This window comes from Vulpes vulpes, chromosome 15 (genome assembly GCF_048418805.1).
Source record: "Vulpes vulpes isolate BD-2025 chromosome 15, VulVul3, whole genome shotgun sequence".
Lineage (NCBI taxonomy): Eukaryota > Metazoa > Chordata > Mammalia > Carnivora > Canidae > Vulpes > Vulpes vulpes.
The window spans coordinates 109,843,466-109,857,026 of NC_132794.1; the positions used below are offsets into that span (position 1 = coordinate 109,843,466).

General features: G+C 42.7%; 1 protein-coding gene across 1 annotated transcript; it reads right to left on the minus strand.

The window, feature by feature from the left end:
- Nucleotides 1-602: 602 nt before the first annotated feature.
- Nucleotides 603-3,269, minus strand: FAM24B (family with sequence similarity 24 member B). Its single transcript, XM_072738138.1, has 3 exons — nt 1,877-3,269; nt 1,519-1,546; nt 603-1,006 (listed from the first exon to the last, which is right to left on the minus strand). The coding sequence occupies exons 1-3, from the start codon at nt 1,966-1,968 to the stop codon at nt 695-697; spliced, it is 432 nt and encodes a 143-aa protein (XP_072594239.1). The 5' UTR covers nt 1,969-3,269; the 3' UTR covers nt 603-694.
- Between the last annotated feature and the right edge of the window lie 10,292 nt (nt 3,270-13,561).

Here is a 13,561-nt window from a genome sequence, read left to right on the forward strand (position 1 = left end):
CATCGACAGATGATGGATAAAGAAGCTGTGGTCTATGTATCCAATGGAATATTCCTCAGCCATTAGAAACGACAAATACCCACCATTTGCTTCGACGTGGATGGAACTGGAGGGTATTATGCTGAGTGACATAACTCAATCGGAGAAGGACAAACATTATATGGTCTCATTCATTTGGGGAATATAAAAAATAGTGAAAGGGAATAAAGGGGAAAGGAGAAACAATGAGTGGGAAATATCAGGGAGGGAGACAGAACATGAGAGACTCCTAATTCTGGGAAACGAACTAGGGGTGGTGGAAGGGAGGTGGGTGGGGGTGTGGGTGACTGGGTGACGGGCACTGAGGGGTGCACTTGATGGGACGAGCAACTGGGTGTTATTCTGTATGTTGGCAAATTGAACACCAATAAAAAATAAATTTATAAAAAAAATAAAAATAATAAAAGTTACAAATTTAAAAAAAAGTAAAAGATAGTTGCGGCTTTCAATGTGGCTAGTACACAAATTTAAGTGTGTTTATGACTAACAAAAACCACCACTGCAGGCAGAGGATTATTTTCAATATTGCATTTATTCAAATAACATAAATACACCATATAATACATAATGTAAACACTGTAAAACTTGACTTGAATAATACAACATTCTACTAAAAAAGAAATACTATGCATGAATATATTTGTGCCCACCCAAGTCAGAGTCCCTCATTTACATCACAGAAGCACGGTGGCAGGGGATCGAAGTCAGCATACAAGCTACATTCGTCACAGCATTGGAGGTTGGGATAAGACCCAGCGGAGAGGGCGGCTGCAGCGACCTTGTCCTGAGTGAGTATGGCTGGATTATTTTTTAAGGCCAAACAAAGAGGTGACTTTGGAGGTCTTAAGAAAAGACATACACAGAGCATGGGATTAGAATTTTTCTTCTCCATCCATTTGTCACAATTATCAGGGGTATCTGGGAGGTTTGGGGCTGGACCAATCAAATACATGACAGCAGCCCGAAACTAGAGCTCTCGGCCCCTGTCCCAAGCTCCTATCCAATCCCTTCCTCTCCCACTGCTAGAAATGGAAAATCAGGTTACAGCCAACAAGAGAGAGCAAGCGCAGGTGTGGATCACCCAGCCGATCCCTGCAGGCCCATCGAGTGCAGAGCAGGATGGGGAAGGGGCCACACTTGGCCACCCCCACCCCCACCCCCCATGTTCTGGGATTTACCTTCCAGCTCACAGGCTTCACTTCCCTAGGACGGGAACAGCGCGGCTTCACGACCCATCTCTCTCCCAGGCTCCAGGGTTCCTCTCCCCCAAAGTTAATGACCTTTTGTCTGGGCTGCACTCCCCTGTCAGGTGTCCCCGGGACCTTCACCCAGCTCAGCTTCCCCACAGTCCTCCAGGCCCACCTCACTGTCCCCAGGGCCATGCACGTGAATGAGAGAACCCCCTGACCGCTCCCCCAACTCTGCTAAGAGGAGGTCAATCCAGCCTGTCCTCTGAGTGAATCCCAGGCACAGACTCACCCACAGCCTCCTGCACAGTCTGCAGTGCCTGGGACAGAGGGAGGGCCCAACCAGTGTGAGGAGTAAGCCGGCTGAGGGTCCACTCGCCACTCGGGAGGGTAGTGGGGCAAAGCATCACAGCAGCAGCCCCCCACCCCCCGCCACGCTGAGAACATTCTACTTATGAGTTCACAGCCCTAAGCCAGAAGGGGGAAAACTCATGATTCCACACTCACCTGTCTTCGCGTTTTCAGACCTACCTGCTGCTCCTGACCTCCCCCTGGGTGTGGGCACAGGGCAAGGGATGATTCTGCTCAGGCAGGGAGCCCCGGGTATCCTATTTGAGGGGGTGCTTTTCAGTCTTACCCACATCACTCACTTTAATGCGTTGGATATTTTGTGGTAAAGACCGATGACAACACACATCAGCACAAGAATGGCCATCAGGATACCGCCACCAATGCAGAACATAATTATCGTGTTGACTTTAGAAGAGTTGGCTTTATCTAGGCAGAGAAGTGCAGCAAACAAAGTGGCTTCCCTCCCCACCCAGCCACCTAGCCACCTCAACAGCTTCCTCTACTGGAAAAAGAGTGAACCCCCAACATACAAATGAGTTTTCCCAGAAGGCACAGCATAGGACCCTAAACTGGCCCAGAGAGGGGGAAAGGGCTTGTTTATGAAGGAGACCAGACTGAAATGCAAAACCCAGAGAAAAAGAAGAAAGCAGGAGCATCTTTTTCTTCCTTTCACCGCCAGTAATGTGCAGCTCTAAGTAACAAAACAAGCTTCACTCAAACAAATCGTTTTGCTCCCAAATACCTGGGTCCTGAAATATATTCACTTTCAGAATCTGAATTAGCTCCTCACTCTACATCAGGTTTAGTAATCTCCTATGGGGATGATTAAGGGGACGACTGTTTTAAAATGTTACGTTCAACAATGCTGAGACTACACAAATCCATTTTGTAAGTGATACGTGTTTCAGGAAAACAGTCTTCTATTCTCCCACTGACAACTGCCATTTTTTTCCTTCTCAATCTTCCCAGGAAATCCGATTTTTCTGGAATAAGCCATTTGCTTAATCTCATTCTCTGAAACTGGGGAAAAGTGAGTGAGGACTGAAAAACAACCCAGAGTTGAGAAACATACTTACTACCCTCTGAGTCTTCCATGTTCGATGAATGCCCGCAGTAAAAAAAAATTACAATTAATATAAACTTTAGGGAACAGTACATTTTATCAGGAATTTCTCAAATGTTTAATTTGAGAAAGAAAACTCTAGTTATCCCCGTTAAGAGTAATTAAGATCTAAGTTTGAGGAGCTGGCTTTTGGATGCATCGTCTCCACAAGAGCTACCAGAATGTACAGCCACTGTCCAGCTCCAACTTCTATGCCCGTCAGGCCAGAGGCTGTGTGACATCAACACTTTGGACACCAACTCCCTTTCATGGAGTTCTGAATTCTGTTTCATGTTCAGATACATTTTTGGACCAATAGAAACAGGAGTGTCCAAATACTATTCTAAATCATTTATTCTCAGTCTCACCCTTTCAATCTTGGTTCCCTCAAATAACCTTTTAAGGTCTGACTGTTAATCTAAAGCAAATCTGGGATTTCACTAAAATCAAAGAACAGTAATGTGGGGAAGGCTAATATCTAAAAATACTCCTATATCTAAAAGTTCAATTATGAAAGACTGGTTAGACTTTATGTTGCAGCAACACGATAGAATAACAGCCTAGTCATTTCATAGGACTCAGCTGTATGTTCACTGACTTCCAAATATTGTCATACTTTATGGCGAAGACAAAAAAGATTTCAAAAAGCAATAATGAATAAAATGTTATAAATCAGGTTTATATTATTTTAAGGTATTCATACCTAGCAAAGCTGGTTCAGTTAAATGAGGAAATTATTTTAACTATGAAGGGTTATTCATTGCTGCTCTGGCTAAACCCTGGGTGAGGTTATAAATAGCAGGGGGCTTATCAACAAAATTAGTGGCATAAGACCTCTGAAAATTCTTTCCTGTATAAAAGCAGTAAAAAATCTGGTAGAAAAAGGGTCTTTTTCAGACCCTGGAAATTAACTAAAAGCTTGCTGCTCAGGAAACACCTATTTTTAAGAACAACTGAGCCTCAGTATGAGCAGCAAGGCTTTATGGCATTGTTCCATCATTCCCTCTCCAGCTCCATGGCAACCTTGAAACTAAAACCCAAGCTGCACTGCAGCCACCAAAGGGAAAACAGAGGTAGAGCTCTTTCAAAGCCTCATTCCCAAAGAACTGTCATTATCTGACCTGTCTTCCGGTCACATGGAAATCCTCACTTGCAAAACTATCTGTATTTGACCTAACATGGAGTTTGCCCGATGCAAAAAGTCTTCCTTTAAGGGGAATTTGGCAAAAACAACCATACCTTTTACCTTTCTGGCTGCCTGAGGTAGTGGATAACATTTGGGGGCAAATCACAGAATAGCCAAAAAGCTTAAAGGAAAAGCTGGTAAATAAGCTGTCCATTCAGGAGTTTTGAAAAGCTCTAACATAATTCCTGGGACTCTAGGCCATGCATGTGTGCAGTGTGCGTGTCTAAGGCTATGAGTAACCTCAAGAAAGACACAAGATGGTCCTGAGCATTCACCACTGACTGACCCTGAGGCATTTTCCTAAGCAAAAAGTGAAGGCTTGGCTGGTTGTTGAAGGCATGCCCCAACATGCACATGGAGCCCCTCATGAAAGACTGGGAGATTTATTGGTTCCAGGCATTTCAAGTAATCTTTGCCTGATCATTAGCTACCTACTAAGCTAATCAACAGAGACTTTGGTGTCTACATACAACAAAGAATACAGACCTTACAGAATCTGTTGAGAAAAGTCACTAAACAACAACAAACCTTAGAGAGCTGGGAGAAACTGACTTCCACAGTTGCCATGTTACATTATTTTAAATGTCTAGTTTTCAACAAAAGACTGTAAGACAAAAGGAAAGGAGGGAAGGAGCAAGGGAGGGAGGAAGAGAAAGAAAAAGAAAGGAAGGAAGGAGGAAAAAAAAGAATTATGACCGATGAAAGGTAAAGGAAAGCAATTAATAACTTTCCCTAGGAAACCCAGACATTGGCCCTACTGGACAGTTTTCAAATCAACTATTTTAAATATTTTCAAAGGAATCCCTGTCTAAAGAACTAAAGTATGAGAATAATGGCTCCAATAGAGAACATCAATAAAGAGATAGAAATTTTTTTTCTGAAAGCCTTTCCCCTAAGATCAGGAACATGACAGGGATGTCTACTCTCACCGCTGCTATTCAACATAGTACTAGAAGTCCTAGCCTCAGCAATCAGACAACAAAAAGAAATAAAAGGCATTCAAATTGGCAAGTCAAACTCTCCCTCTTCACAGATGACATCATACTGTACATAGAAAACCCAAAAGACTCCAGCCCAAGATCGCTAGAACTCATACGCAATTTGGCAGTGTGGCAGGATACAAAATCAATGCCCAGAAATCAGTGGCATTTCTATACAGTAACAATGAGACTGAAGAAAGAGAAATTAAGGAGTCAATCCCATTTACTATTGCACCCAAAAACATAAGATACCTAGGAATAAACCTAACCAAAGAGGTAAAGGATCTATACCCTAAAAACTACAGTACACTTCTGAAAGAAATTGAGGAAGACACAAAGAGATGGAAAAATATTCCAGGCTCATGGATTGGAAGAATAAATATTATGAAAATGTCAACACTACCCAGGGAAATTTACACATTTAATGCAATCCATATCAAAATACCATGGACTTTTTTCAGAGTTGGAACAAATCATCTTAAGATTTGTGTGGAATCAGAAAAGACCCTGAATGTCAGACAGGGGGATATTGAAAAAGAAAACCAGAGCTGGGGGCATCACAATGCCAGATTTCAGGTTGTACTACAAAGCTGTGGTCATCAAGACAGTGTGGTACTGGCACAAAAACAGACACATAGATCAATGGAACAGAAATAGAGAATCCAGAAAAAGCGACAAAGCAGGAAAGACTATCTACTGGGAAAAGGACAGTCTCTTCAATAAATGGTGCTGGGAAAACTGGACAGGCACCTGCAGAAGAATGAAACTGGACTATTCTCTTACACCATTTACAAAGATAAATTCAAAATGGATGAAAGAAAGATCTAAATGTGAGACAAGAATCCATCAAAATCCTAGAGGAGAACACAGGCAACACCCTTTTTGAACTTGGCCACAGCAACTTCTTGCAAGATACATCTATGAAGGCAAGGGAAACAAAAGCAAAAATGAACTATTGGGACTTAATCAAGGTAACAAGTTCTGCACAGCAAAAAAAAAACAGTCAACAAAACAAAAAGACAACCTACAGAATGGGAGAAGATATTTGCAAATGACGTATCAGATAAAGGGCTAGTATCCAAGATCTATAAAGAACTGAATAAACTCAACAGCAAAGAAACAAACAATCCAATCATGAAATGGGCAAAAGGCATGAACAGAAATCTCACAGAGGGAGACATAGACATGGCCAACATGCACATGAGAAAATGCTCCACATCACTTGCCATCAGGGAAATACAAATCAAAACCACAATGAGATACCACCTCACACCAGTGAGAATGGGGAAAATTAACAAGACAGGAAACCACAAATGTTGGAGAGGATGTGGAGAAAGGGGAACCCTCTTGCACTGTTGGTGGGAATGGGAACTGGTGCAGCCACTCTGGAAAACTGTGTGGAGGTTCCTCAAAGAGTTAAAAATAGACCTGCCCTATGACCCAGCAATTGCACTGCTGGGGATTTACCCCAAAGATGCAGATGCAGTGAATTGCTGGGACACCAGCACCCCAATGTTTATAGCATCAATGTCCACAATAGCCAAACTGTGGAAGGAGCCTTGGTGTCCACCGACAGATGAATAGATAATGAAGCTGTGGTCTATGTACACAATGGAATATTCCTCAGCCATTAGAAATGACGAAAACCCACCATTTGCTTCAATGTGGATGGAACTGGAGGGTATTATGCTGAGTGAAGCAAGTCAGTTGGAGAAGGACAAACACTATATGGTTTCACTCATACGGGGAATATAAAAAATAGTGAAAGGGAATAAAGGGGAAAGGAGAGAAAATAAGTGGGAAATATCAGAAAGGGAGACAGAAAATGAGAGACTCCTAACTCTGGAAAACGAACAAGGGGTGGTGGCAAGGGAGGTGGGCAGGGGGTTGAGGTGACTGGGTGTCAGGCACTAAAGGGAGCACTTGATGGGATAAGCACTGGGTGTTATGCTATATGTCGGCAAATCGAACTCCAATAAAAAAATATACCAAAAAGCTGAGTGAAATAAGTCAATCGGAGAAGGACAAACAGTGTATGTTCTCATTCATTTGGGGAATATAAATAATAGTGAAAGGGAATATAAAGGAAGGGAAAAGAAATGTTGGGAAATATCAGGAAGGGAGACAGAACATAAAGACTCCTAACTCGGGGAAATGAACTAGGGGTGGGGGAAGGGGAGGAGGGCGGGGGGTGGGGGGGAATGGGTGACGGGCACTGAGGTGGACACTTGACGGGATGAGCACTGGGTGTTTTCTGTATGTTGGTAAATTGAACACTAATAAAAATTAATTAAAAAAAAAAGAAAATAAAAATCAAAAATAAAATAAAATAAAATAAAATAAAATAAAATACCAAAAATAATAATAATAAAGAAAAAGGGCAGCCCGGGTGGCTCAGCAGTTTAGCACCGCCTTCAGCCCAGGGCATGATCCTGGAGACCGGGGACTGAGTCCCATGTTGGGCTCCCTGCATGGGGCCTGCTTCTTCCACTGCCTGTGCCTCTGCCCCTCTCTCTCTCCTCTCTGTGTCCGTCGTGAATAAATAAATAAAATCTCTGGGAAAAAAAAGAAATTAAAAAAATAAAATAAAACAAAAAAAAAAATTTTAAAGAATTTTTTTTTACGAGTCAAATAGAAATTTTGGAGTTGGAAAGTATAATTGAAAAAAATTCGTTGGAGGAGCTTAACCACAGATCTGAGCAGGCAAAGAAATAATCAATGAACTTGGAAACACATCAATCAAGATTATCCAGTCTTAGGGGACGCCTGGGGGCCTCAGCAGTTGAGCATCTGCCTTCAGTCCAGGACGTGATCCCGGGGTCCTGGCATCAAGTACTGCATTGGGCTCCCCTCAGGGAGCCTGTTTCTCCCTCTGCCTGTGTTTCTGCCTCGTTCTCTGTGTCTCTCAGGAATAAGTAAATAAAATCTTAAAAAAAAAAAAAAAGAAAGAAAGAAAGAAAGAAAGATTATCCAGTCTTAAGAACAGAAAGAAAAACGAATGAAAATGAACAAAGAAATTCCAGTTCCACTACAACATGTAAAGAGCTTGGGAGCTGCCATCCTCAAAGCAAGAAAAAAGCTAACCAAACTGATAATCAACATGTCTTGAAGTCACAGAGCAAATAGACACCACCACACCACTAGAAGAGACAGATGAATAGAGAAGAGACAAAATCACAGCTTCTCGGGAGCTGAAGCCACTGCTAGAGTCAGCAACCGTTAGGAATACTTAAATGGTAAGTGATAAATTGTTGGATGCTAAAGGAGGACCACCATGAGAGAAAAATATTCCTAGGGGCCCAGGCTTTTCTAGCAGGGGGAGAACCACTTTCGTGAATTTTACAAGGAACTCAATGAGGTTCTTGGGGTGAAGATTGCAAAGAAATCCCCTCCTGCGTTGATCTCCACTGATCCTACAGTAGAGGTGACCCTGTTGCTGGTGGGAGATGGTCAGAGTCCTGAATTTCCACTAAGTCTCCTCTGATACCAGCCCAGCAGTTAAGCGTAATTGTGCCTCATTACCACTGGGTCAAGGTGAAAGTTCAGACTTCCCCAAGATCTCCACTGATTGGGGAGGCAGGGATGTTATCACTCGGTCATCTCAGACACTACTTTGATAGAAAAGGGTGATTTGGGGCAACTCTATAGCTTGGTGAGAGTGAAGGTCTAGACTTTCAAGTTAGTCTTTGCTGGGAGGAGGAGGGGCTGGGAGTGGAGTCACAGTTTTTTTCTGGGACATTTGACTGGAGTACAGTCTCCCTGGCTTGTTAGGCTCCCTTTTTCTTGGTCCTTTGGCTAGAGACAGCAGGGGTTTTTTGGGAGGATTTTTTGTCTTCACCCACTGGTGTTTCTAGGTTGACAGCTTCTTCATCTCCAAGTCTGGAAATATGAAGCAAAAACAAAACCCAGGGAGTTCACCACCATGTTCTTTGGATTTAAGTTTCCTAACTTGCCTGTTTTCTTCCCTCCACCTGTCAGGGTCTTGTGTTTTATATATAATGTCCAGGAGTTTCAGTTGTTATGGTGGAAACCATAACAAAAAGTACATTTACTCCATCTTCCCAGAAGCAGAAGTCTGAAATCAATCCTCCATTTGATAAGCATAGCCACTGTGCCGACCCCACACTTGTCTGACCCTGAGAGTGAATGCCTCCTTAAATTTTGTGTCCCAGGCACATCACATGTGTCATCCTAGACTGGGCTATCCACATTTCAACATAGTCTATCCTTCCAGCTTCATTTCCCACTGCATTTCCCCATGCCCCATGTATTTTCACGCCTCTGAGCCTTAACTAGATAGCTCTTCCAATCCCTTTCCTCATGTGCTGTAATATGAATCCTACAAGAATTCACTCAATGCCAATTCCTCTATAAAATCTTCATCGATTCCCATGTCCCCCATGTTAATTGCTCATTTTCCTCTGTATCCATGCCATTTGCATGTACCTCTCTAAAAATTTAAATTTCATTCATCATAAGGATTTCCATTTCCTGTTCTAACTCTGAACAGATATTTGTCTTGACTACAAGAACCTACTATGCTCCCCCTCACTGAACCCAATGCTCTGGAGTTGAATTAACTGTGTTGTTTCCCCACCTCACCCCCCATTTTTTACCTCACTCAAAAGTGTTTTACTTTTCCGAGTTTCTTTTCTATGTTCTCCATCAAAGCAGCAACTACTCTGACGGACACGGCTTTGAATAAGCTGAGTCACAATTAAGGAGACAAGTTATGTAGTCCTTCCCTACAGAAAGGGCCACTTGATTTCTTTTTTTTTTTTTTAAGATTTATTTATTTATTTGTGATAGACATAGAGAGAAAGAGAGAGAATGAGGCAGAGACACAGGCAGAGGGAGAAGCAGGCTCCATGCCAGGAGCCCGACGCGGGACTCGATCCTGAGACTCCAGGATCGCGCCCTGGGCCAAAGGCAGGCGCCAAACCGCTGAGCCACCCAGGGATCCCCGGCCACTTGATTTCTGGTTTCCTTTTATTCTTGTGGTTATCAGATTGCTCTGATGAATCTGTTCATTAAAAATCTGTTTTTTTCTAAGTGTGAGTTTCATGAGGCAGAAATTCTGGATCCCCAATATGAAACAGAGGGCCTAGCACCCATGAGAATGCTGACATATTTCATTGGCAATGACCCAAATATTAATTTTGTCAATCTGATAACAACTTTCAAGATACAAGCCCCTAAATTCAGACAGAGCAATAAATTCGGACATAACAGTAAACCATGAGCATTATCATTTCATTTACTGATAAGAATATTTTAATTTGCTTATAAGTCAGCAACATTAAGCTACTGATCCAACGTGTCTTAGCATAATCTTTTTGGGTTTCACCGCAGATGGCCAGAACACAAAGCAATGACACAAAGCTAAGACTCTATTTGACAGATGAGGAAACTGGAGCTCAGAAAGTGACTCTCTGGGGTCACCTAGCAAGTCACCAACAAGGCAGGAAGTAGGGCAGCCCTGATGGCTCAGCGGTTTAGCGCTGCCTGCAGCCCAGGGTATGATCCTGGAGACCCGAGATCGAGTCCCATGTCGGGCTCCCTGCATGGAGCCTGCTTCTCCCTCTGCCTGTGTCTCTGCCTCTCTCTCTGTCTCTCATGAATAGATAAGTAAAATCTTAAAAAAAAAAAAAAAAAAAAAAGGCAGGAACTAAGGGCTGGTTCTGTGACCTTTCCCTCCAACACCTTCCTCCCAGGTCCAGTGCCCTTCCAACCCCCTCAACCTTTCTGCAAACCTCTGAAATGTAGCGTTGTTCTTCATACCCTAGTGCTCACTAACTGTATCACACAGAGGCTTTGATTTTGGCTCTGAGCTGAAAGATATGCAAAGAAATCCAGTTGCATTTTATTTTGGGAAGGGTCCGGTTATTGAAAAGATTTTCACCTTAAGTGTCCATTGGCAAATCACATGCAGTGATTAGGCAAGAGCACTGAGAGTGATAGGCGGGACCATGTTGGCAAGGTGTAGACAGCAGCTGTGCTCAGAATCCAGGAGTTGAACTTTTGTGATGTGATCCCAGTTACAGGGGCTTGTTTTTTCCTGTGGCAAAGTCTTAGTAATTCACACCCACCAGGACTTTGATCCACATCACCTATTTTGCCAGGTGTCATCCCCTGCAGCTAACCCCTGGGGCAGGTGGCTGCAAATACAATACTTGTGGATTGCATCACTGGCATCACTGCTGGCAGAAAGCAGCCTGGATCCCAGGCTACCGGGAGTAAGCCTGTGAGCTCCCCATATTTGACCCAAGGTCCATCCCTGTCCTCTCCCACAGCTCTCACGACTGTGGGCTTTGCTTCAGACTCCTCCTGTTCAGCTGAGGGCTTTGTTGTGGTCCTGGCAACTTCTGTGAGAAGAGTCAGGTTTTGCCCTAAAGAGGAAGGAGGAGCTTCCAAATTGAAATCCTAGTCTAGTGATACATTCAACTAGAGTATATTATAGAATTTATACATGCTAGTTATTTTAAGCTCCCTGATAATTCCAAAATCTTTGTCATACGTTAAGACTGGTTCTAATGCTTGCTTTGTCTCTTTGGCACAAGTTTTTCTTGCCTTTCAGCCTGTGCAGTAATGTTTTGCTGAAAGTCAGACATAATGTAATGGAGAAATGGATAGGAACTGAGGTAATCACGTTTTACTGAGGTAATCACATAAAAATCAAAGTTTTATGTTAATCTGGTTAGGAATTAAGCGATGTTTAATATTCGCTGGAACTACAGGTGCCAGGGGCTTCAATTTCCTCTAACATTCCCACTCTTGTCCCTCCTAATGCCTTCTGGTTTCCCTAGAAAGTGCATTTAAAATAGTCTGCATCTTACTCTCTTAATTGTAAAGGACTGTTTTTATCCCGGAGCCCTGCTGACGTGGTGGTAAGGCACTGGGGAATGAAAGCATTCCATAATCTTTTTTTAAAAGATTTTATTTATTTATTCAAGTGAGACACACACACACACACAGAGAGAGAGGCAGAGACACAGAGGGAGAAGCAGGCTCCATGCACGGAGCCCAACATGGGACTCGATCCCAGGTCTCCAGGATCAGGCCCTGACCTGAAGACAGGGCTAAACCGCTGAGCCACCCAGGCTGCCCCAACATTCCATAATCTTAAGACTGAATCTGTTTTTAGCAGACCTGAGTCCCTTGCCTGTCACCTTCAAAAGTGTTTGTCTTTTTTTTCCCCCTCTCCCTACATGCAACAGGAAAGCTAAATTACTCATCCCCCAGATCACAAAAGACTCTGGTAGCTTCCCCCCCAGAAAGTACACCTTTATTAAGGAGACTACTGTGGGTTGTATTTCAAAATGGTTACTTTTCCCTTCCCCCTGCAGAAAGCACTAGGAGATTCTTCTCCAATCTTCACTGTGCAAATCTGGTGGGATTCCTGGAAGTAAAACCCATAAAAGTGTGGGGCCTTCTAAAAGTGGGCTCCCAGGAGTTAAGTATCTCTCTCAGAAGAGGCTCAGCCTCCAGTAGTTCATCGATGACCATTTAAGTGTTCCTCCCAGTTACTTCCTCGAGAGGATTTTGTTCCTAGTAACCAATCTCCACTGGGATTTTCTGCATTTACCTATTTTTCCAGTTGTCAGAGTGGCTGTTTACCCTGTGACCTCATCACCTGGTGGATTTTTAAAAAGTCATTGATTTTTCAGTTTGTTCAACATTTTTGTTGTTGTTGTAAAGATGGTTGTGATAAATCCCAAACTCTTTTCATGTCAGCGCTGAAACCAGAAGTGTTTTTCTTTTTTTAAATTAGTAACATAAACCCACATAAACAAAAACTCTTTGGAGTATTCAACATATGAGTGTATAAAGGGTCCTAAGCCAAAGTGTCTCAGAACCACTGTGTTACAATACACAGTCATGATTCACAGTGTAAATCCTAAAATATCAAATTTCTCTTTAAAATAGGCAAGCCAGGGGGCAGCCCGGGTGGCCCAGTGGTTTAGTGCCACCTTCAGCCCAGGGTGTGATCCTGGAGACCTGGGATTGAGTCCCACATCGGGCTCCCTGCATAGAATCTGCTTCTCCTTCTCTCTCCCTCTCTCTCTCTCTCTCTTTCTTTTTCTATCTCTCGTGAATAAAATAAATCTTTTTAAAAATAAATAAATAAAATAGGCAAGCCAAGAACACATCATGATACTGGTGGAAAGTTTTCAAAAATGTTTTAATTATTTAAAGTGGAAAAAAAAGGCAAGAAGAAACATTTGCAATTCATGTTAAGAGTAATTTAGCATATTAAAATCAAGGTAGGGGATCCCTGGATAGCTCAGCGGTTTGGCCCCTGCCTTTGGCCCAGGGCACGATCCTGGAGTCCTGGGATTGAGTCCTGCATCGGACTCCCTGCATGGAGCCTGCTTCTCCCTCTGCCTGTGTCTCTGCCTCTCTCTCTCTCTCTCTGCGTGTGTGTGTCTATCATAAATAATAAATAAAATAAATCTTAAAAAAATAAAAATAAATAAAATCAAGGTAACCTCTGCACTACCACAACTACTCTGGCTTTAATAAAAAAAAAAGTATAAGACTGAATTTACTAATTTCTCCTTTTTCTGCTCCTCTTACATTGTAATAAAGTTCTAAACCCATACTGCTTTGCTCATCAGTTCCATTCAACAAACCTTTTCTGAACCTGTCCACTAGGTATAAAATAATTCCTAATCTTAAAAATCATTCAGATGGTAGAGAACACAAACGTTGAGAA